At 30.8% G+C, this 24,536-nt stretch overlaps 1 protein-coding gene across 6 annotated transcripts in view; it reads left to right on the plus strand.

The window, feature by feature from the left end:
- Ccz1 (vacuolar fusion protein CCZ1) overlaps positions 1–24,536 on the plus strand; it is a 73,398-nt gene that overhangs the window by 11,725 nt on the left and 37,137 nt on the right. For all 6 annotated transcript variants that reach the window (XR_012756205.1, XR_012756206.1, XR_012756207.1 and 3 more), the window contains exons 5-7: positions 789–970; positions 14,309–14,437; positions 18,715–18,869. Coding sequence is in view for 3 of the 6 variants with exons in the window: in XM_075364696.1 (XP_075220811.1) it covers positions 789–970; positions 14,309–14,437; positions 18,715–18,869 (466 nt within the window). In the remaining 3 variants the exon portion in view is untranslated. The remainder of the gene's footprint in view (positions 1–788; positions 971–14,308; positions 14,438–18,714; positions 18,870–24,536) is intronic.

A 24,536-nucleotide genomic window follows, 5' to 3' on the forward strand; every position in this document is an offset into this window, starting at 1 on the left:
TATTTTTTTTAATAATTAGCCGAATTGTTATTTGGATCTAGAAAGATTTTTTTTGCATGGTATAAGGGGAAAAAGTTTTAGCATAGGATTTAAGTCACATAATTTTTCTGTCTTGTAATTGATGGTTTAGAAATTACAGAGATAAGAAATAAAAAATATTATTTGAACTAATATGTCGTTTACTAGCTAAAGTTTGTATTTTGTACCTGATTTTCTAACTGCTAAGTTATTGTGTCATATAATGAATACTAATAGCTATATAAAGCTTACCTGCACAGAACTCATTTATGAGAAGTAATTGTTTCCATTTTGTACCATTCATATAAATGTTTAGCTGATTGAGGTGTTCTAGGAAAATTGTTCTTTAAAATATTAGCAAAACATTTTAAAGCTTTGTAATCTGTAGAAGTTGAGGATATAGAAATGTTTGTACATTTAAAAATTATAAAAAAAAAATGAAGAAGGAGATCTTATATTGTCTTAACACAACAAAAACAACTGACTCGACACTTAAAAAAGAGGCTTCTGATATTTTACATAAAACATTTAATATGGATACTAAGTCAATGAAAATTGTAATTTTTATATAACTATAAGAAAGAATCAACATTTAACTAATCCTAATTGTTCTTAAGAACGTAGAGGAATAGGGAAAATATTTCAAGTATATTAAATTTTATTTGCGGAAAACTTAATATTTATCCTCGGTATATTGTGTAAAGATCTGAAATTATTATTTAACTTCTTTTTTTCTAATAATTAATATTTCATGTTATCATTTGTTTCAGTATCTACACAATATGCTCCATCTTGAACATTGTGATATCCTAGATGTATTTCAAGGAGTGCAGTTTTTACCATTGGATAAAAATACATTCCTTCATGTACAGTGTTTTGTAAATCAAGTTGAATCGACATTCTCTGCTAATGTTGAATTTAGTATTTTTCTTTACAATGAGCAACTCATTTGGTTAGTATTCATGTTCATAAATAATATTTTTAAAAAAAGTTTTTAATTAAGGCATTGATTTTTGTACGTGAATGTGTGTTTGTATGTATACAATTTAATGAATGTATTGTTTCTTTAGATGTTGTCATGTCTATAAATTGTAGTAATCAAGGTGATTGTTATTCTAATGATGTGCAATTATTTATGTTTTTTCACATAAATAATTACTTTGGGATGTATGTTACAGCTAGAATTATTTATTTAAATTTTTAGAATAAACACAAATTTATTTAACTAATAATAATTTATTTATATAATGGCCTTGCTGTCACAAAACAAAATGTTATTTATTTTGTCATTATAATGTCTGGTTATAAAAAAAATGTAATAGATCTATAAAGAAAGATAATTATTTCAGTTATTAATTTGTAAGTAAAACATCAAAATAACAAGATTGTTAAGCAATAAAACAATTTAGACTATCTTCATTTTGCTATTAGATAAGATAATTGGATATTAAGTAAAATTTTTTGTATTAGATTTGTCATTAATTTTCTGTTGTGTTAAGTTTTGTTACGAAGAAATTGCTGCAGAGCATGGTTGCTAAGAATCTCAGATTGTCTGAAATTCAGGAATAGGATAGGTGGATAAAAAAATAAGTTACACCCTTGTCATGTTCTTCAGCTGAAAGGGATATATTAATATCTTGTAGTGGCAGCACTAGTTGTGTTGTCTTCACGCTCTCCCAGCAACAGTTCTGTATGATATTCATTGCATGTATAGTGTCGTTGTCAATATGGCGTGTCCTGTAGGGGTTTCATCCAGATTAGAAGTGCATTCAGCAGTCTGATTTTTGTGGGCAAAAAATTACAATTGTTGTGAAATTCATCGCCAAGTTGTTGCGGTATATGGTGAGAATGCAGTGTTATGTCTCATGATCAGAAAATAGTGCCAAATGTTCAGAAACTGAAAAACAAATGTGAGTGCTGGGCGTCCTTCAACTGCAAACACAACAGGTAAGCTAAACCCGTCAATGAAATGATCTAGAGTGATTGCAAGTGAACTTAACATCAGTTATGGTAGTTTGTTAGTGATTATTTACGATCAGCTTGGTTACCGTAAGGTGTGTGCACGATGGGTGCCACATCTATTGACTCACAGTCACAAACATCAACGTTTTGCCTCTGCTCTTTTTTTCTTCAATGTTATTTGAGGACTGGTCCACAGTTTTTGAAACAAATCATCACAGGAGATACAAGCTGGGCGCTTCATTACACTCCTGAGACTAAATGAGCATCACATAAATGGAGACACAAAAATTTGTCAGCCAAAAAAAGTGAAAACATTCCCACATGTTCAAAAGGTTACACTGACAGTCTTTTTCAGTTCTGAGGGAGTTGTTTTTACTGTGAATTTATGCCTTGAGGAACAACAATCAATGCCGAATCTTATTGTGACACTTTAAAAAAAATTGCATAAAGCCATTAAAGATCGAAGAGCCAGAAGAGTAAGCGATGGGGTCGTTTTCCTTCACGACAATACTATTTCTGATTCAGCTCATGTGACAAAGGAGTTACTGCAAAAATTCAAGTGGGAAGTGTGGTCTCATCCTCCTTACAGCCCTGACCTAGCACCCCTGTGACTACCACCTGTTTGGTCTTGGGAGGGGAGTGTTTCACTAATGATGAACCGAAGGAAGCATTTCTTAAATGGCATTCATCCTTAAATGGTTGAAAGAAATTGTACAAAATTTTTATGAGAGTGGAACTGAAAAATTTGTCACAAGTTATGAAAACTGTTTAGAAAAACTTGGTGATTATGTCGAAAAATAGATAAAAATATGTAGTTTTTGTTTAAAAAAAAAATGTCTTATAAATAAGCGTTTGTTTCATAGAGTGGGTGTAACTTACTTTCTGATCGTCCCTTATATATATTGCATTTTTACTCTTATGTTTCCATCCAGTTTTCTTGAATTTGTTTTACATAAAAACACTAAATATCAGAATTACAGCATGCTCAAAGCAATTACTTCAGCAATTATGCAAAGCAATATTGATGATGAATAATAAAAAATATCATCAAATTGTCTTATAGAGAATGTTATCTTAAGTCATCCAAAAAAAAGTTATGATAGGACTATCACCAGAGAAACTATACCTCTACAAAATAAGAAAAGGATTATAAAAATTATTGAATTTGGTAAAGAGTAAAACTTGAACATACTACCTGGTTATAATGAAAACTTTTTCCTTTACTTCCTTGTTCAAAGTAAAGGAAGTATTGTGATCACAAAAAATTTCAGATTTCAACAGAATTATCCATTTTGATCATCCCTGAATCCATTTTGACTAGTTTTGGCATGATATCTGTACGCATGTACATACTGTTGCCAAATGGCTTCAACGGCATGTAATTCATAACCTTGTGGTGGCCCTGAAAAGAGCCGTTTTTTGCGTTAGCTCTGAGAAGAGCTGTTGAGTCTGGATGCTGCTCTCCGGCGAAGTCAGGGAGTTGCGGCTCGTCCATTGAAGTCTGACCGGATTTTCCCTCAGCGGTAGTTGGGTCCCCACTACAGCATGGTAGTGGTGGTCCCCAGAGCCCCGCAGTATCAGGTTGGCGTCATTCATCCTTCGCCGGCGTGGCCGAAGTGGTTCAAAAAAGTGTCCAAAAAACCCCAAAATCCAAAAAAAAAATTGGATTTCGGACTTTTTAACTGCAGTAATAAGCCCTCATTGAGAGCTTTTCAACGGTTGTCATAAGTGGTGCGTATTTTCATTGGTTCCAGAGTTATAACCAAATGAAATTTCAATTAATGAAATATTTAGATCTTATAACGGAAAGGCGCATTGGTTCGAATCAGACTTCATCTCCTTTTTTTTAATTTAAATGATTTATTTATAATTATTAACTTCTGATTGTAAAAAAAATCTTACGATAAATAATAATTCAATTACAATAAAAAAAGTTTAAAAAAATGAAAAAATATCAGAAGTTATTAATGAAATAAAATTTTATGTACTTTAATAGGTGTATAAGTAAGTCATGATGTAGTGCATACATCAAATTTGGTGAAATATCTGATACTTCGTTTTTTTTTTTTCATTTTGTTGATGGTCACATCATAATAATTTTAAAAAATGTAGTATTAGATAGGTATAAGACATGCATTTATATAAAGAGTAATAAAAGGACTTTTACTCTATCCTAATATTTCAGGTAAGGTTGCTGAATCTTAAGAATTGTATAAGTATTTGATGTTAATAACTAATATTTCAGCAATTGCATTACTGTCAACTTTATTAAAGAATTGGAGGATCATATCTCACTTTCAAATGAAATAAGTTTAAATGAAGGCAGCAAAAAATGTGTATATGTAATTTAATAGGCGTACAAGGAAGTCTTGTGGTGTCCTCATCAGATTTTTGGAATGTATTATAATTCTCAAAATGAATAAAAATTTATTGTTTGACAAATCTTTGTTTGTATATATTTATATTTTATATTTGTTCACATTATTTATATATATATATATATATATATATATATATATAAATATATTTTTCTTTATTATGAGTTTGTATCTGTTATTCGTTTGCTATATAAATAATCACTGCTGTTTCACAAATTTATATAATATAAAAATCTAAAACTCAGTTGAATTGTTATTTAAAAGCTCAGTGGAAAACAAATTAAAATATATATGTTTATTCTAAATTATTAAAATAATACAATCAGTAGGAATTGGAATTAAGAAAATTTAAGAGGTTACTCATGTGAAATTAATAGTTAATATTGAAACTATGTGAACTGTTTGGTTTCAATAAAAAGTTAAGTAACATCAGATGGTTTATAATGATCAATATAGACTAAAATTTTTATTAAAGTTTGTTCAATGGCCGATGTGCCCATGTAAATGAAATAACTGTAATCAGAAACAAAATCATAAAGATAAACTTGCTTATAAATGATTTATTAGGTATAAACCTGCTGGATATATGTCATATCCCACCCCTAGAATCCAAGAGCCGTGAAAAGTATAGTAGATTTTATCTTTATTTTCTTTTTACAATAAATAATATATTTATTAGTGAATAGTATAATTGAAGATTTATCCTTAATCTCAAAAACTTATATCTTAGTTTATTAAATTTGAAATTATGATCATTTTCACCATTCTCAATTCGAAAAATTGATTTTGTTTTTAATTTCCTTATATCTTTTCTCTTAATCAATCCTAAAAATTAAGCTAATGAAATGATTTCATAATATTTAAAAAAAAAAAATTAAAATGATAGTTCTTGACTTTGGGATTTAAATTAAGATTATTTATTCTCCTTAAATTACACAGGGCAACAAATATAGAATTTGAAAGTTATTTGTAATCTGATAATTGATTTTTATGTTATTTTGTATGCTGATTTCAAATATAGCCACCATTTTTCTCTGTCATGTAAGAATTTTTCACAATACTAAAAAAAATAAAATGGAAAAATGGCGTATTGTATATGTATTCATTTTGAAAAACCAAAAAAAGTAATAGGACTTAACCTTTTCCCATCACAATGATCCGCGGTTGATTAGCGCTCTGCGAAAATATGTTGGTATCTGATTGCCTCCCTTCATAGTCTTATGCTACCCTCTTGTGAAAAAAATTTCAAAAAATTACAGTATATTAAAAAGATTTAACAGATTCTGACAAAAAAGCCGTTACGATTGGATATTTTTTATGCCTGTAACAACAAAAAAATTGAAACAGTACAAAAATTACGATAATTTAATTGCAGATTTTTTTGCGCATTTCTACCGTGTTTTTTATTAGCGAAATCGTTTTTTTGTGCTTTGTGTTTATGAAACATAGTTTGCTGATTTTAAAAATAATACTTTCAAGCAAATTGGTTGAAAATTGGGCAAAATATGATGAAAAACCCGTGTCATAAATCACAGATTAGTAACATATGTTAGTATAAGTAAAAGTAGATTCAGAAAACTACATTTTATAAAAATTCCCATCACTCAAAAGGCTATTCAGATTGACAAAAAACCATTTTTACTGTATACTGTTATTCATTACGAATCGATATGTGTTACATGTTTGCCAATATCATTTGTCAGAAAAGATATTTATAGACCTCAAGTAAAAGTGGCGTATTTATGATCACAAATTCCTTCTTTTTTTTTGTGTGCCGTATATCATAATTTATTATGTGTTGCAATACATCGATATGTTGCTAGTAAGATAAGCTATTTTTTTAAATAATAAATAAATCCATAATCCTCATAAATTAGGATTTTGGATTAATTATAATACACAAGTCACACAAACACACAAGCACATTTCTGAGAAAAAAATGGTCATATTCTTTCTAGTCTAAATAAAACATTTTACATCGTATAAACGTCGTTCAAATTGTGTAATAAAACTGTTTCGTTTGTGAATATAAAAAAAAATAAGTGACTTAGATGCCATATAAAATGATTTGTAACAGCGTTTTAAAACTGACGCTGTACATAACCAGTTCCAAGGCTACATGATCTGAAAAGGTTAAAAAAAGAATTTTTGCACAATTTTTTACCTCTTCGAAGACTTGTACTGACTTTTTCTTTTTCTTTCAATGCTTCTCAAGCCACATTTTCTGTTATAGTAAGCTTGCAGAATACACTATGGATGCAAGCTTTTCTCTATGGATGCACTAACAGTAGTCTGCAATCATGCTCACATTCCACCTTCCCTGATACCTGCATTCCATTTCCTTTATTATCTTGGGTGAAATCTTTCACCCTGTTCTTCACTTACAGCACCAAGATTTTTGGGGAAGTAATCAGTATGAAAATGCAAAAAATGTAGTTTCAAGCCCAACCCAACTCTTGGAATTTCAGTAGCATGTTTTCCACTATACACTTAAAATTTACGTCCTTATTGTTCCCAAGAAATTTCTGTATGACTTCTTTAAATGCTTTCCATGCTTCTTTTTCAATGTCCTCCATTTTGGTTTGAAAGACTTCATCTTTAAAAAGTTTACAAATATCTGGATCAGTGAAAACGCCTTCTTTCACTTTGGCTTCTGACAGTTGAATAAAAAAATATGGCATATGTATTTAAAACATTCTCCTTCTTCAGATAGAGCCTTTACAAATCATTTCATCAATCCCAGTTTGATGTGAAGAGGAGGTAGAAGGTCTTTCTGTGAATCAACCAAACATTTCCATATTGCATTTTTGGTCCCAGGTTCTAATAATACCCTATGTGGCCATTCTTTTCTGGTGCAATATTTTTTCTTGTCCTGGCTGTCCCATTCACACAAGAAGCAGGGTGGATATTTGGTGTTTCTCCCTGCTGCCCAAGAAGCATACTTTTAGGCTACCACATATTATCCATTCATGATCGCAATATTTCAGTTTAGACAGAACTAATTCTAAATTCTCATAGCATTCTTTCAGATGCAGGGAGTGCCCTACCGGCACTGAAGCATATTCATTGCCATTATAATAAATAATAGCTTTGAGGCTTCTTTTGGACGAGTCGATAAACAGCTTCCATTCATTCACATCATACTTTATGTTCAGCTGCTTCATCACACCAGGAACTTTGTTACAATAAATTAATTTTCCATCTTCAGAAAAGTACGGAGTAAAGAAGTCTTCATTTCTGTACCATGAGAAAGAAGTGCCAGGAACCACTATGTGTTTCTTATCTAGATCCTAAAAGTTCTGCTGAATTTTTAGGAAGATATAAATCTCTGACCAAGTCATTCAGTTCGTACTGTGAAAAAAACGTTGTGGTTCAGAACTACCAAAAATAAAATCAACATCATCGTCGTCATCCTGTGATTCTGTTTTGGAGTTGTTCAGTATATCTTCTACTTTTTCCGGAACTGAAGATACAGGTATACCAGGAACGTGAGATACAAGGCATATTGCCAAATAACAATTTGAATACACAATCTCTTTTTTATTTTTTAGATTGAACCCTTGTACATTACAAGAACAAAATTAGCAATCATCACTGTGATTTTGTGGTTCTCTCCAGTTCATTGGTTCTCCCAATCGAAAAAACTTTTTCTTACCTTTTGTCCATTTGCATAGCTCTTCCACACAAGTAAAACAAACTGTACGAGTAGCCCACATTTTATCTTGGTCACAAAGTTTTACCCCAAAATAGGCACAGTACACTTTTTTAACAAAGTCTGTTGTACTTCTTTGCTGTTTCTGCACCACAAACTCCCCACAGAAGGTACAGGTGAATTAACACAACTCCTTGAAGCAATTTTGAAATATAAAAACACAAGGACAGCACAAATAAAATAACTTCAAAAAAAAGAAAGAAAATTAAAACACTATAGAAGGTCTAGAAAACTATTTAACACTAGCAAAACCTTTCAACACAATGTTCTAATTGTAACTGATCTATTTTTATTTCAGTAGAGTGAAGAGGAGTAAGAATGAGTGAGTCATCGCCTTATCTAGTAGCTTGACAAAAATGAGTCATGAACTCACTCTAATTAATCATATTACATCATCTTATTAGTCCTTCATCTTACTGTATCAAACCCAAAATATGAACTCTACTTGTATTCATTCCATATAATTGTAGTAAAGTATCAAAAAAATTAACACAGGCCTAATTTTTTTATTCAATGTTTTATAAATAAGATATATTGATTATCAATTTTGAGAATATTAAAAAAATTATTTAGTGAAAAAATGGTACATGATGATAGAATTTTTTGACTATTTTTGCTGAAACCAGCACACAAAAATCTGTAATAATCAGTTATTAGTTCTCACACAACTTTTCCATTGTTGACCTGTGTTATTGTTTTACAGTCTCAATTCAATATTTTCTTGTTTAGAAAACGTAAATATTAAATATAAAATAATTTTGTTTAAAAACTTCTATGATTTCATAAAATTTTATTTTACACTGTGTTTTCCTTTATTAAATACAGGCAATGTACATAACTGATTATTTCATATGAGAAATGAGTACATTTATTTTAATGTTACTCATGCACACACACACACACACACACTTTGTCATAGGTTTTTTCTTCCTTGTATGAAGTAAGGAAGTCTTGTGATCACAAAAAAGTTTGGTTTTCAGATTTCAACAGAAATATCCATTTTGACTAGTTTCAGCATGACATATGTACATTGTAATAAGGATAAAATCAAAACCTAAACCGACAACGATTGTTAACGTTTATATGCCTACAAGCGCCCATGATGATGATGAGGTAGAGTGTGTATACGAAGAGATTGATGAAGCAATTAAACACGTAAAAGGAGATGAAAATTTAATAATAGTTGGAGATTGGAATGCAAGCATTGGAAAAGGCAAGGAAGGAAATATAGTGGGTGAATACGGGCTGGGCAAAAGGAATGAAAGAGGGGACCGACTTATAGAGTTTTGCACGAAGTATAATTTAGTAATTGCCAACACCCAATTTAAAAATCATAATAGAAGAATATACACTTGGAAAAAGCCAGGCGATACTGCAAGGTATCAGATAGATTTTATCATGGTTAAGCAAAGATTTAGAAATCAACTCGTTGACTGCAAAACTTACCCTGGAGCAGACATTGATAGCGACCATAATTTGGTGATAATGAAATGTAGATTGGGGTTTAAAAACCTGAAGAAAAGGTGTCAGATGAATCGGTGGAATTTAGAGAAGCTTGAGGAAGAGGAGGTAAAGAAGATTTTTGAGGAGGACATCGCAAGAGGTCTGAGTAAAAAAGATAAGGTAGAAAATGTAGAAGAAGAATGGGAGAATGTTAAAAAGGAAATTCTTAAATCAGCAGAAGCAAACTTAGGCGGAATAAAGAGAACTGGTAGAAAACCTTGGGTTTCAGACGATATATTGCAGCTGATGGATGAACGTAGAAAATATAAGAATGCTAGTGATGAAGAAAGTAAAAGGAACTATCGGCAATTAAGAAATGCTATAAACAGGAAGTGCAAACTGGCGAAAGAAGAGTGGATTAAAGAAAAGTGTTCAGAAGTGGAAAGAGAAATGAACATTGGTAAAATAGACGGAGCATACAGGAAAGTTAAGGAAAATTTTGGGGTACATAAATTAAAATGTAATAATGTGTTAAACAAAGATGGTACACCAATATATAATACGAAAGGTAAAGTCGATAGATGGGTGGAATATATTGAAGAGTTATACGGAGGAAATGAATTAGAAAATGGTGTTATAGAGGAAGAAGAGGAAGTTGAGGAGGATGAAATGGGAGAAACAATACTGAGATCTGAATTTAAGAGAGCATTAAAAGATTTAAATGGCAGAAAGGCTCCTGGAATAGACGGAATACCTGTAGAATTACTGCGCAGTGCAGGTGAGGAAGCGATTGATAGATTATACAAACTGGTGTGTAATATTTATGAAAATGGGGAATTTCCATCAGACTTCAAAAAAAGTGTTATAGTTATGATACCAAAGAAAGCAGGGGCAGATAAATGTGAAGAATACAGAACAATTAGTTTAACTAGTCATGCATCAAAAATCTTAACTAGAATTTTATACAGAAGAATTGAGAGGAGAGTGGAAGAAGTGTTAGGAGAAGACCAATTTGGTTTCAGGAAAAGTATAGGGACAAGGGAAGCAATTTTAGGCCTCAGATTAATAGTAGAAGGAAGATTAAAGAAAAACAAACCAACATACTTGGCGTTTATAGACCTAGAAAAGGCTTTCGATAACGTAGACTGGAATAAAATGTTCAGCATTTTAAAAAAATTAGGGTTCAAATACAGAGATAGAAGAACAATTGCTAACATGTACAGGAACCAAACAGCAACAATAACAATTGAAGAACATAAGAAAGAAGCCCTAATAAGAAAGGGAGTCCGACAAGGATGTTCCCTATCGCCGTTACTTTTTAATCTTTACATGGAACTAGCAGTTAATGATGTTAAAGAACAATTTAGATTCGGAGTAACAGTACAAGGTGAAAAGATAAAGATGCTACGATTTGCTGATGATATAGTAATTCTAGCCGAGAGTAAAAAGGATTTAGAAGAAACAATGAACGGCATAGATGAAGTCCTACGCAAAAACTATTGCATGAAAATAAACAAGAACAAAACAAAAGTAATGAAATGTAGTAGAAATAACAATGATGGACCACTGAATGTGAAAATAGGAGGAGAAAAGATTATGGAGGTAGAAGAATTTTGTTATTTGGGAAGTAAAATTACTAAAGATGGACGAAGCAGGAGCGATATAAAATGACGAATAGCACAAGCTAAACGAGCCTTCAGTAAGAAATATAATTTGTTTACATCAAAAATGAATTTAAATGTCAGGAAAAGATTTTTGAAAGTGTATGTTTGGAGTGTCGCTTTATATGGAAGTGAAACTTGGACAATCGGAGTATCTGAGAAGAAAAGATTAGAAGCTTTTGAAATGTGGTGCTATAGGAGAATGTTAAAAATCAGATGGGTGGATAAAGTGACAAATGAAGAGGTATTGCGGCAAATAGATGAAGAAAGTAGCATTTGGAAAAATATAGTTAAAAGAAGAAACAGACTTATAGGCCACATACTAAGGCATCCTGGAATAGTCGCTTTAATATTGGAAGGACAGGTAGAAGGGAAAAATTGTGTAGGCAGGCCACGTTTGGAGTATGTAAAACAAATTGTTGGGGATGTAGGATGTAGAGGGTATACTGAAATGAAACGACTAGCACTAGATAGGGAATCTTGGAGAGCTGCATCAAACCAGTCGAATGACTGAAGACAAAAAAAAAAAAAATATGTACATATGTGTGTATCTTGTATAACTCAAAAACAATTAGCCAAAGAATGTTGAAATTTTGGATTTAGGACTATTTTACATCTAGTTGTGCACCTCTCCTTTTGATTGCAATCGACTGGACCAAAGTTTCCAAAAAACTGGATTTTGGACTTTTTCTTAACTGCAGTAATAAGCCCTCATTGAGAGCTTTTCAACGATGTATCATAAGTGGTACTTACTTTTATTGGTTCCATTGTTATAGCCAAATAAAATTTTATTTAATGAAATATTTGGATCTTACAAGGGGAAGGCACATCGGTTCGAATCTGACTTCATCTCCTTTTTTTTAACTTTTTTTTTAATTTAAATGATTTATTAATAATTATTAACTTCTGATTGTAAAAAAAATTTACGATAAATAATAATTCAATAACAATAAAAAATATCAGAAGTTATTAATGAAATAAAATTTTATGTATTTTTCATTTTAAAAAAAATGTGTACATGTAATTTAAAAGGCATACAAGGAAGTCATGTGGCATCCAAATCAGATTTTTTTATTAAATAATGAAGTAAAGAATTTTATTTGTATTTATTATTATTATTATTTGAAGATAATATTTTTGCAAATATTTATATTATCTTATGCTGAATTTATTTTTTCTAAAAGTGATTATTCCATTTAAAGTGCTTTATATTATCAACTTTCATTTTAAAAATTTGGACAGAAAGTGCTTCATATTAATGTAATTTTCTCCTTTTTTATGGCAGCACTATTCACACCTTTATAATATTTAAACAGAACAATACTGTACTGAGGATACTTTCCGACCAAGTCTTGTTAAGGCAAATCATACTAAATGAATTAATTACCCTCTATCGATCATTATCCATCAATAATATCTTAGAAAGCCCTTTTATATTCCAGTAGAACACACTAAACTTTCGGAGTGGATAACCTGAATCAAGGATGTATGTGTTGTCACTAAGTCTGGGGCTTGTGGAATACTGCAGATGTGCTAAAAATGATACAAAGGATCCTGACTTACTCTTAATCTTCTCTTTTTCCTCACCACTGTGGATGCCGTAGTACTCCCTGAAGCATCTGTTTTCTAAGTTATCATAATCTTCAACTTCCTCTTGAGATGGCTCAGGTACATTTTCCGATCTTGATTTGAATTGAAATAAGTCATTTTCACTCCTTATAATTACGGATGGCAATTTTTCATTGCCAGTAATGTTGTTCAAAAAAAATGTTGTTTCTAACCCAAACATGAAGTAGTAAATTGACTCAACTTTCAAGTGCTTAGTTGCTTGAAATAATTTATATTTGTATGGTGACTGATATTCAGATATTTTAACAACTAGATTCATTTCAGAAAAATTTAACTCCAAGCTATTTATTGGTTTTTAGTTCTTTCTAACTTAAGGAATTTCTTATTACAGTTGGAAAAACGCTAAAATGATAGGTGGATTGGTGGACACATTTTATACTTTTATTCTATAACAGTTATTAATATCTTGCTTATTTAAATAAAAATCAGTCACATTACAGATAACACCAATTACATAATAAATATATGATATATATTTTTATTTCATCTGTAAGTAACTGTGAGTAAATTACTGATGGAGAATACAAATAAAATTTATTATTCTTGCTATAATCCTCTTTATAGTTACTGTGAGTAATGTTTTGGTAGAGAGCTGTATTACTTCACATATCAGGTTGAAAAAGAAGAGAATTATTAGCGTTAATAATTTGAATTCATTAACTTTGTATTATGAGGGGGTTGGACACACATGGAGTTCTGAATAGGATTGCCAGGTGTGTAATAGTAATCAAAATTATTTGAATCATTTTCTGATTAACTGCCCAGTTTACAAGGAGTTGCCTGAGTGTTTATATGAAAATTGATGGATATTGGAATATCATTATCTGTTAAAAGTAGATATTTCTGGTAAAATTAATAATTTATTCAAGTTTATAGATAGAGCACTAAGAAGAGGCACTTTGATCTATCAAAGTATCTCCAACTCTGTGTCTTGTATTAATTTATTTAAAGTAACAGTGATACTTTTTATTTTAAGTATTCTAAGATACAGGTATGTTAAAGTACGTCTTCTATATGCTTGCTCATTGATCTGATGCATATTAGTATATACTGGTAAGTTTGAAGATGTATTTTGAGTGTAATTTTAGTCTAATTGATGTTTCCATATGATGAAAATTGTTTTTATTTTGTTCATCAAACTCTACCACATAAGTTGTTAACTTGTAAACAGGCAGTAAACAATAATAGATTATTTTTTTATTACTAATGTAATGAAATGTCAACTTTTTGTTACAGTTCAATGGTAAAAATCAAAGTAAGTGAAAAAGTAATACAACATAAATATATGAATAGTGTATGTTTTCCTTATAGAACCCAAGAATAATCTTAGATTACCCAAAATTATTTCTACTTTTTAAAAATGAACCATTTTTAAGAATTTCAGTTTGATTATTTTAAGATTACAAGGCACTCTTCCTGAATAATAGGAATACATTATACCTAAAGAAAAGTTTACTTTTCCTTTTTTATAATCATACTGTATTGTTTTAATTTACTATTTCTAGGAGTGGGTTGGAACCAGAAGATTTACAAGTAGTATTTAGATATTTGGTAAATAGTCTTATACCTTCATATATTGAGAATCAGACTTCTAAGACCGTTTCACATTCTGTTTCATCTAGATCATTCAGCAGGTTAGTGAATGTTTTATTAAATCTTTGTGTTTATTCTATTTACTGTAAATACTTTGGATATAGTATTAAGTAATATATGTAAATATTTAAATTCTATTAAATAAGCCTCCTAGTACAGAATGTTGAGATAAGCCTTATTTTGCCTTAATTTTCATGAAAGTACTTTCACAGGATCCTGCGTCATGATTGAAATAATTCCCTTATTGCAAAATAAAAATATTAAAATATTGAAATATGAAAATTGCATATTAATTTAAATGAATGCTGCTATCTGCTGCAGTTTTCATAAGACAGTCCGTCTCAAATGTTGTGCGATGGTTTATCAAATTGAAATTTTGTTTGTATTTATATATGTAATATTTTTCTAATATATTTAATTTTATTGAAAGTTCAGCATATGGTAAACCTGCATCTAATAATATAACAGTTTATAAAAATCAAATCACCCTTGGTCTTGTAAAATGAACACTTTTACAAATATGATTAATAGAATAATCAAATACTTACATAAAAACAAAGAAAAGTTAAATAATGAAATAAACATCATAGAACATATAACAACTGAAAATGAATATGATACTACGTTAATTAATAATATTTATAAAAAAAAAAAAATTATCAAAACACAATACCAAAACAATTACCTTACAATCAATACATAATAAGATACAAAAGAGTGAAAAAAATATACATAAAGTATTGAAAACATTACTAAAACTTTACAATAAAGGAATATTCAAACCAGCTTACAAACCTGATAACAACATAATAGAATATTTAAAAAACAAAAATAATAAAATAAACAATCTGAATGGAATTTATAAAATTAAATGTAATGATTGTGATGGTATTTATATAAGAAAAACAATAGATCCTTTAAAACTAGATTTCTTGAATATTATAGAAATTACAAAAATAACAAATTAGGTTTATCAAATAAGGTTGACCATCTAATAAACAATAAATGTTGTATTTTTGATATTAATACAAATTTAAAAATATTAGAAATCAATAAAATATGACATAAAATGATATATATTAGAAAAATATTGCATATATAAATTCAAACAAAATTTCAATTTTATAAACCATCAGACAGTGTTTGAGGAAGACTGTCTTATAAAAACTGCAACAGAAAACAGCACTTGTATAAATTAGTACGCAATCTTAATTATTCTAGTATTTTATTTTTAAATTTCTATTTTGCGATAACAAAATTATTTCAATCAATAAACTGTATCCCTTATAATCTGTTGGTTCCCTTAAAACGTAGTTTATAAATAAAGACTTACAGTTTTGAAAGAATGATATAAAGTAAGATAAAATGCTAACAGTTGATTTTTAAAAACTAATTCATTCATTGTAAGATTTCATTAGTACTACAAACTTCACAGAGGAGTATATTCACCATATAAGTTGTTCTGTTGTAGAGTAGCACTTAAATATAAAAAATATATTTCAGTTTTACTAATTTCTCTGTTTTATTAATGTTTATTTTAAAAGTGTGAATGACTGTTTATTATTCATAACAAAACTACTCAGTAAGAAAAAATAAAGTTTGCCAATTAGTTACAATATGTGACAGTATTGTATTAATAATGATACATATTATTATTAAAAAGGAAAAAACAAAAAGAATTCATAATTTTTCAAATTACATTTTTAATTTTAATTATACAGAAAATCCATATTTCAATGACAATGCAAATTCATTGTGTCATCCTAAGTGTGGGCAACAAGCATTTATCAGTTTCTTGATAGAATCAGATCATATCTAGATACATAATCTTGTTTTAGGCCTTCTCATCATTAAAAAAAGTAATGTTAATTTTGTTTTCTTTTACAGTTTGTTATTAGTCAAATTTAAATAAAATATATTTCTGGTTTTTGCAGATAAAATTAATAAATAAACTGTCATATTTATTATAAATGGTTGTGCTAATGAATTTTTGAACTATGACACTAAGTGCCTTGAAAATAAAAAATAAAAGTTTTATTTCTATACTGTAATAATACTTAAAGTATTTGAACAAGAAAGCTGAAACTTTGGTTAGTAGTCAACAGAAATAAATAAAAATTATGAAATATCTTTTATGAAGTAAATAAACTTGGTATGCTTGAAGTGTGATGCTTGGTCTAAAAGATGACCTACTTAAAATGGACAAAAATTCAGGTACTTAATCCCTTTATTGAGTGATGTAAATTTTTACTTTCCTACTTACATCTACATTGCTGCAACAGCATAGATATGAAGAAAACATATAGCGATCGGCCAAAACGTTTTGGTGAGAATTTTTACAAATATTGTCATTTCAAGACCCCTTTAGTACAAAAAAATACAAAATGACTTATATAAATTTCCAGAAGATGTATTTATATATGTAAGTCTGTTGGACTGAATTTTAATTAATATCACCTTTACATAATTTTTTTTGAAAATGGCTCAAAAACTGTCTACATATGTGGCACTGATGACATTAAATTTTGGACAAAATTAAAAAGAGGAGGGGTAATTTCTGCCCTATGGAATTTTTTATTTTTTTGTTTAGTGTTCATAGAAAACTGAGCTTTTAGTATGGCGAAAGTGTTTAATAAATTACTTCAGATTCCAAAGTCAAGTGGATTTAGTTGGAAGGTTATTCAATATTATTTTTAAACATTTTTTGCCTCATATCTTGAAAACCTTCTTGTTGACAAAAAATTTTGAAGTATTTGTACCAATATTTTGGTACAAATATTTGTGTAATAATATACATAAACCAGCTTTAGCCAGATTTTTTACTATCATTGGACAAGATGCCATCACAGTACCCAAATTGTTTTTATAGTAAACAATAATTTTAAAAAAAAATTCATTAACATCGCAGCAATTTGGGCCAGTTTATTAAAGTAAGGAATTACCCCAATAAATAAACTTTTATCCCCAAAAAAAACAAGAAAAGAATAATGATAATAATAATTAATATGTGCCTTAATAGTGTATGATAGCATTTGTAGACTTACAAAGTAGTCTTGCCTGCAAATCATTTCTAACAGATACTTCAGCACAATAACAGATCCCATCAATACCAGCCTCAAGCAGATATATCATTTATTCAGGTCTGTCATATTGTACAACTATATTAGAAGTGTGCATGTATGTAGAGAATGCCATTTGGATTCATATTTAAGAGTTTTGATGAAAGTAGCATGTTATGAACAGTCCTTTTTTATGAAGATTCTGCTTGTTGTTAGTTACTTCTGATGATTTCATTCAAATAGTAACATCAGTAACAGAAGTCTATTTAGTTTGCACCTATAGAATATGGTAGCACTCGTGTAATACATTGTAAGAAAAAACCGACTTGCTTCCATTGCATGTGTAAGTAACTTATAATAAGTTTGTTATCAACAACTTTTCTACATTTCTTGCTGTTTATAGTGCATTTCATGTAAAATTTGTAGTTCTGTAGGTACTGTTTTTCTATTGTGTTCACTTCTGATTTTTAATAATTTTATGAGCATACATGTCCAGTAGTGGAATTTTTGTAATTTCTATAATGTTCAAGAAATAATAAAATAAACTGAAAATTAATAAAATTAAATGTAATGATTATGATTGTACCTTTATTGGGAAAACAATAGATCCTTTAAAACTAGATTACTTGAACATTATAGAAATTACAAAAATAACAAATTAGGTTTATCAAATAGGATAGTCCTCTTACCTAGTAGACAATAAGCATTTTATTTTTGATATTAACCGAATTTAGAAATATTAGAAATTAATAAAGATGTTATAAAATTAAATATATTAGAAAAATATTTCATATATAAACACAAACAAAATTTCAATTCAATAAACCATCAGACAGTATTTAAGAGACACAGTCTTATAAACACTGCAACAGATAGCATCACTCATATAATAAATTAATACAAAATTTCCTTTTTTATTTTTTTGTTTTTATTATGCAGTAACTAAATTATTTCAATCTTGACACACACACCTCGTACTGGATACAATGAATCCAGTTAATTTTTTCTTTATATTTTCCCCATGAATATATTGTTATATCAGGTTTCTTTGACCAATAAATCTGTGAAATGTATTCATTTGTGGTATAAAGAACCTTGGAACTACTGATATTTAATCCAGACTAATATTATTATGTTTTTCTTGTAAGTATTTTTATTAAATTTGAACTATTTTTTATTGTTTGTAAAATTATGTTTTTAATTAATTATTAACATTAACTGATAATTAATTATCATTAATTGTGGTATTTATTTTTTAGGTTTATCACTGGACCAAAAGATTTAAATGACATCCATTGTAGTATAATTAAAAAAGTTCCCACTGTTTATTTAAATCGATCAAATACTACACCTGACGTTTACCAGATGGTTGTATATAGAGTTAATAATGCTACTATATGTCTTTTTGTGAAGAGTAAGTAAAATTTCTTTTTTAGCTTTTATACCTTAAGGGATTAATATCTTGTGACCAAATTTATGTTATTTGTTTTAAGTTTTGAAGCAAATTTTATTATTCACTCTTAATTGCTAGCAACAGTTAGCAGTTATAGCTGATCTTAGCTATTGCTTTTTCCCTTATATTTTCCTGAATTTTGTCTTCTTGACATTTTGAATAACTCTTATTGGTTACTTTAATTGTCAGTTTTAGTAATTATTCTAAATAAATTAGAGTTAGTGGCTAGTGACTAATTAGCTGAAGCTGTACTGAAAGTAATGCCTGTTAAATCAATCTATTTATTAATAGAAGTTGAGAGGTGAAATTAAACATATATACAATGAAACATTTGTCAGAATGTGGCTATTCAAACTGGATATCTTTTTATCCAGTTCTGGAAAGCACTTTTGAAAAGGTCTGTAGAGCACTCTGATCCTGTTGTAATAGCATGTTTCACTTCTGTATTACTGAACCTGTTATCACAAAGGATATCTGTTATTGCACTAAAGAGGTGAAAGTCTGATATTGCAAGATCAAGGTTGTAGGGCGGATTGGGAAGAAGCACTGTATTTCATTTGTACTAGGCGTTGGTTTATCCCTAGAAATGTTTGAATCCTAGCATAATCATAATGCATTTTAATAGCATGAAAATTTTTCTCAGGTCCTTTTCTTTCTGATGGTTTCTTAGTTTTTTTTATTTTTTATAACGTAATATAATGCTCACTGTTGATCCCTGTTCAAGAAAATCCAATATAATCTTCTCTGATACCAGAAAACAAGAACCATCACCTTGGCTGTGGACTTCTGATATTTGAATTTCTTAGGCTTCTTGTAAAGCTCCTCCACTGACTCCCTCTGTGTCTCAGGATCATATTGATAAACATAAGCTTCATCTTCAGTCACAACATTTAAAAAAAAGTATTGCTTCTTTGGTTTAAAACACGAACAGCAGTTCTGCACATACTTCTATCCTTGATCATTCAACAGGTGTCAATTGATGAAACATCCATTTGATACACACTTTCCTGTACTTTTGGTCCTCTAAATCCTTTCCAGTTTTATGTCCATAATTCAAGATTGCATCAATTTTGTATAATATGTTTCATTGATCTGCACTAATCTTGTCATTGAATCACTAGCACTTTTAATCAGTCACTGGCCTTCCACTTCATGCTTTGTTGTCAATGGAAGTTTCTCCTACCTTCAACTTATTGACCTACCCTTGCTTACATTCAACACAGATTTCCTGTACACACATGAAATCATGTAAAAATTTCTTCTTTGTTTAGAAAAGATTCCTGTAACCTTATAACTTATTATTCAATTAACAGATTATTTAATAAACATATTCTTCTTTTTTTTCATCAAAGAGATAACATGTTTCGGTTTTCATATTAGGACCCTAAATTTAATCAGTCTAATTCTTTTTATAATTAAATGATGTGTATCAAATTATTACAAAAGAAAGTTATATGATACAGACTCTAAAGTCATTTAAATAAATTTGTCAAATGGTTTTTTCACCAATTTGTTGATCAAAATGTATGCGAATATTTACACTATTCATTATTTATTAACTTACTAGAATCCTGAGTAAGATGATAACCTACTCCCTTTCTACCGTGATAAATTGCCTTTTCTCACCATTCCATTCTCTTTTCATTATACTTGATCCTTTTTTCATATTATTGATTTTGTGGGTACAGGCCTATTATGTTCTCCATACCAAGATTGCCAGCCCCCAAAAGCCAGTAAATCACTTGGGGTCTAGTACAGGATTATCTGTGGACTGACTCAAAGACTGTGTTTCCTGTCCGATGACTACTTGATAAAACAATCGTCTGAAATGCCTATTGCGTAAATCCAGGCCTCTTAATATCTTATCCCCTCAAAAAAAAAAAAACCATGCCAAAGCAATTTTACTTGGTTGTATTTGTATCATTATCTTACTTTTTATTAAATATTTATATATGTATATTATTTAAAAAATAATAAGTGACATAAGTTCTTGTAAGTCGCTTTTAATAATAAATAACTAAAAAGGATATATCATAATCTGAAGTTTGTTATAGAATTCATGCAACTGTAAAATATCTCCGAAAATTAACCTGGACGGCTAGTATATTAAACACGTAATGGATAAACTACAAATTACATTTAAAAAAAATAATAATAGTGAAGATTACGACTGGTGAGATTGAAGTTATGGAATTCTATTTACAAAACTTATGAGATTTAAATATGTCTTTCAAGAATGTTTAATCAGTTACTGAAGGTTTTTATTGCTGAGAACATAAAGTGATGTATAATGTAAAATCAGGAAGCCATGAAGTAGGGAAGACACTGTCCAAGGGTTGTCCGCAAGGCAGTGTGTTGAGTGGGTCCCTTAATGTGGGTGATGGAGTTAGAGTCACTTCTGCAGCTGAGGTTGCCCAGCGGGTGTCGCATCGTGGCTAATGTTGATGATGCTGGTTGAAGGAGTTTCACGAAGGTGGGTTGAATTCTGAGCCATTCAAGCATGCAGGATATTTGAGCTATGGGTTCATCAATATAAGATGATGTTTAGCCTGAAGAAGGCCACAATGGTGCTCCTCAAAGGCCGTTTGGCTGTAACGTGACGAGTCTATGTATCGATGTCAGGCCAACGTATTAGATATGTTCAGGTTCAGAAGTACCTCGGGGTGCTTCTTCGTGAAAAATTTTAGTTTAAGAAGCACCTTCAATATGTCGTGGGAAAGGCCTGTAATGCTTTCTTCAGAATTTGACATGTGGTCAATCCTGATTAGGGTGTTAATTTTAAGACTATGAGTATCTTGTATAAAAGCATCTGTGAGGCAATTATGCTAAATGCGACACCTGTTTGCGCAGATAGGCTAAATTTAAAAACTATCAGTATATTTTGTTACAGGCTCAACGCCGTATATTGCTAATGGTAATGGATAGTTACCATACAATTTCACGGGAGGCAATCATGGTGATCATAGGCATGACCAAAAGACTTGATTGTTTCTGAGAGGCAACAGTGTTATGTTGCTAAGAAGTCAGCTGAATTGACTTCGGAGAAAATAAAGGAGATAGAACAGCATGGTGTCGCCCTGTGTCAGGCTAGATGGTTTGAGAAGAGTGTGGGCGTTATATGCATGATCTTTTTCCTAATGTTGTTGATTTGCGGGATGCTGCTTGGGTACACCCGAACAAGTATGTGACACAGTTTCTTTCAGGGTATGACACTTTTCAGGACAGACTACAGAAATTCAGCCTGGCAGACTCTGGTATGGTCCACAGTGCGGATTATTGGACGATCCTTATCATGTGATATATGATTGTACTAGGTATTACTTAATGTACCTGCTGGGTTGGTCTAGTGGTTAATGCGTCTTCCCAAATCAGCTGATTTGGAAGTCGAGAGTTCCAGCGTTCAAGTCCTAGTAAAGCCAGTTATTTTTACACGGATTTGAATACTAGATCGTGGATACCGGTGTTCTTTGGTGGTTGGGTTTCAATTAACCACACATCTCAGGAATGGTCGAACTGAGAATGTACAAGACTACACTTCATTTACACTCATACATATCATCCTCATTCATCCTCTGAAGAATTATCTAAATGGTAGTTACCGGAAGCTAAACAGGAAAAAGAGAGGTATTACTTAATGTGCATGGAGACCATTTATCGGCTTGATATTGTCGGATTAACACTTTATCTTCGTGGAAAAGCCGAGCCGAATGAATGATCATAGAAAGTTTTATCACATATTTGGCAGAAGAAAGGATCGCTGAAGGGGTGTGATGCACCCCTTAGACTTTCCTTCTTTGTGTTTATGTTTGGTTTTCTTGTTATTTTGTTTTATGGTTTGCTATATGTCACATTATTTATTGTTGTTATTATGTCTTGTTAGTGTTTTTTTATTGTGTGTTGAAATTATTTTTACCTTTTGGGTAGATAGAATTCAGTTCCTTCATTTTTAGAAAGTCATTCAGTCTTGTTTAGACTTGGCTAGATGTGTTTTGTTTGAAGTTTATGTTAGTAGTACACTCACTGATGGGAATGCTGTTTGTGGTATTCACATCAATGGCATCCTGGCTGAGGCTAGACTGAAAGATATCACTGTGAAGGTACTGAAGGTAACCTCTGGTAAAGCCCTAAGGCTAGGTACAGAAGGAGTGGTGTAGCAACCGAAACCGTCACATGTAAGGTATCTTCTATGGGGTCAGCAAATTTTTATTATTTTTTTAACTTTTCGGTGGGTGTATGGTATTTTTACATTTATGTATGCTTATGGTTGTGTGCTCTGGTGGCAAAAATTAGTATTGGATTAGCTTGAAGGTATAAATGTTACAGTTGTATTTTGTCCTCCAAGTGAATAGGTCGAGAACGTGTTATTTGTTACAAATAGTTTATTTCCAGGCAACCATTTCTATTTTTACATTTGAATTGTAAAAAGACTATAAACTTTGCATTTCAAGACATTTTTATGTATTTTACATTTAGAGAATTTCAATTAATGTTAGTCATCCTGACCACCATAGTGTAAGACACCCTCCTCCACCCCCTCTGTTTCTAGCTCTTATGGGCTTTACCGGAGGTCATCTTCGAAACCTCAGCTTTTGACATATTCCAGTCCATCTCAGCCAGGTTGCCACTGCTGCAAATACCACAAGTGACATTCCCATCAGTGTTCTACTATTTAATGAACTCAAATTAATACACATCTTAAGACTTAAGTAAGAGTGAAAGGACCTAACCAAACAAAAGAAATGAACTACCTACTCATAGATGGTAAAAGTGAGTTCAACATAAAACACAAAATATAAAAATATTACACGGAACAATAACAACACAGTAACATTAAAGAAAACAATGCACAAAAACAACAACAAAAACATAATTAATAAAGCAATACATCAACAAAAACCGAATACAAGAGAAATCCAACGAGCTCTAGATCCTCCAGCAATCCTTTCTTTTGCTAAGTACATTATAAAACTCTCCACTATTGCCCATTTGGTTTGGCTCCTCCAGTTTACACAGAGATCCAATGCCAACCCGATAAGATCAAGCCGATAGATGGTCTCCATGTACATTAACTCGTACATCGAGCACTCACAAAGAACATGGTAGGTGTCATCCAATTGTGCACCCTGAGGACACATCCCAGAATCTACCAGACCAAAAACGCACCATGGCCAGAAAGAAATTGCATCACATATTTATTAGGGTGCATCCAAGAGGCGTCCCACAAACCTACAACATTTGGAAAGAGATCATGCATATAACGCCCACCCTCTGTGTCATCCCATCTGGCCTGCCACAAGACCACAAAAGCCTGCCATGTTGTTCAATTCTTGAACTCTATCCGAAGTCAACTCACTGGACTTCTTAGCAACATACCGCTGCTGCTTCTCAGACACATCAAAGTCTCTCAGTTTTGTGACTGCAATCATCAAGACTGCCTCCCATGAAATAGTACGGTAACCACCCGTTAACGTGAACAAAATTAGGTGTTGAGCCCTTAATAATATGTCCCGATAACTTTTATATTTTAGCCTGTCTTCCCAAACAGGCACCATGTATAGAATAATAGCCTCACACACATCTTTCTACAGGATTCTCTGGTCTTAAAGTTAAGACTCCAATCAGGATTGA

This window comes from Lycorma delicatula, chromosome 4 (genome assembly GCF_047948215.1).
Source record: "Lycorma delicatula isolate Av1 chromosome 4, ASM4794821v1, whole genome shotgun sequence".
Taxonomy (NCBI): Eukaryota; Metazoa; Arthropoda; class Insecta; order Hemiptera; family Fulgoridae; genus Lycorma; species Lycorma delicatula.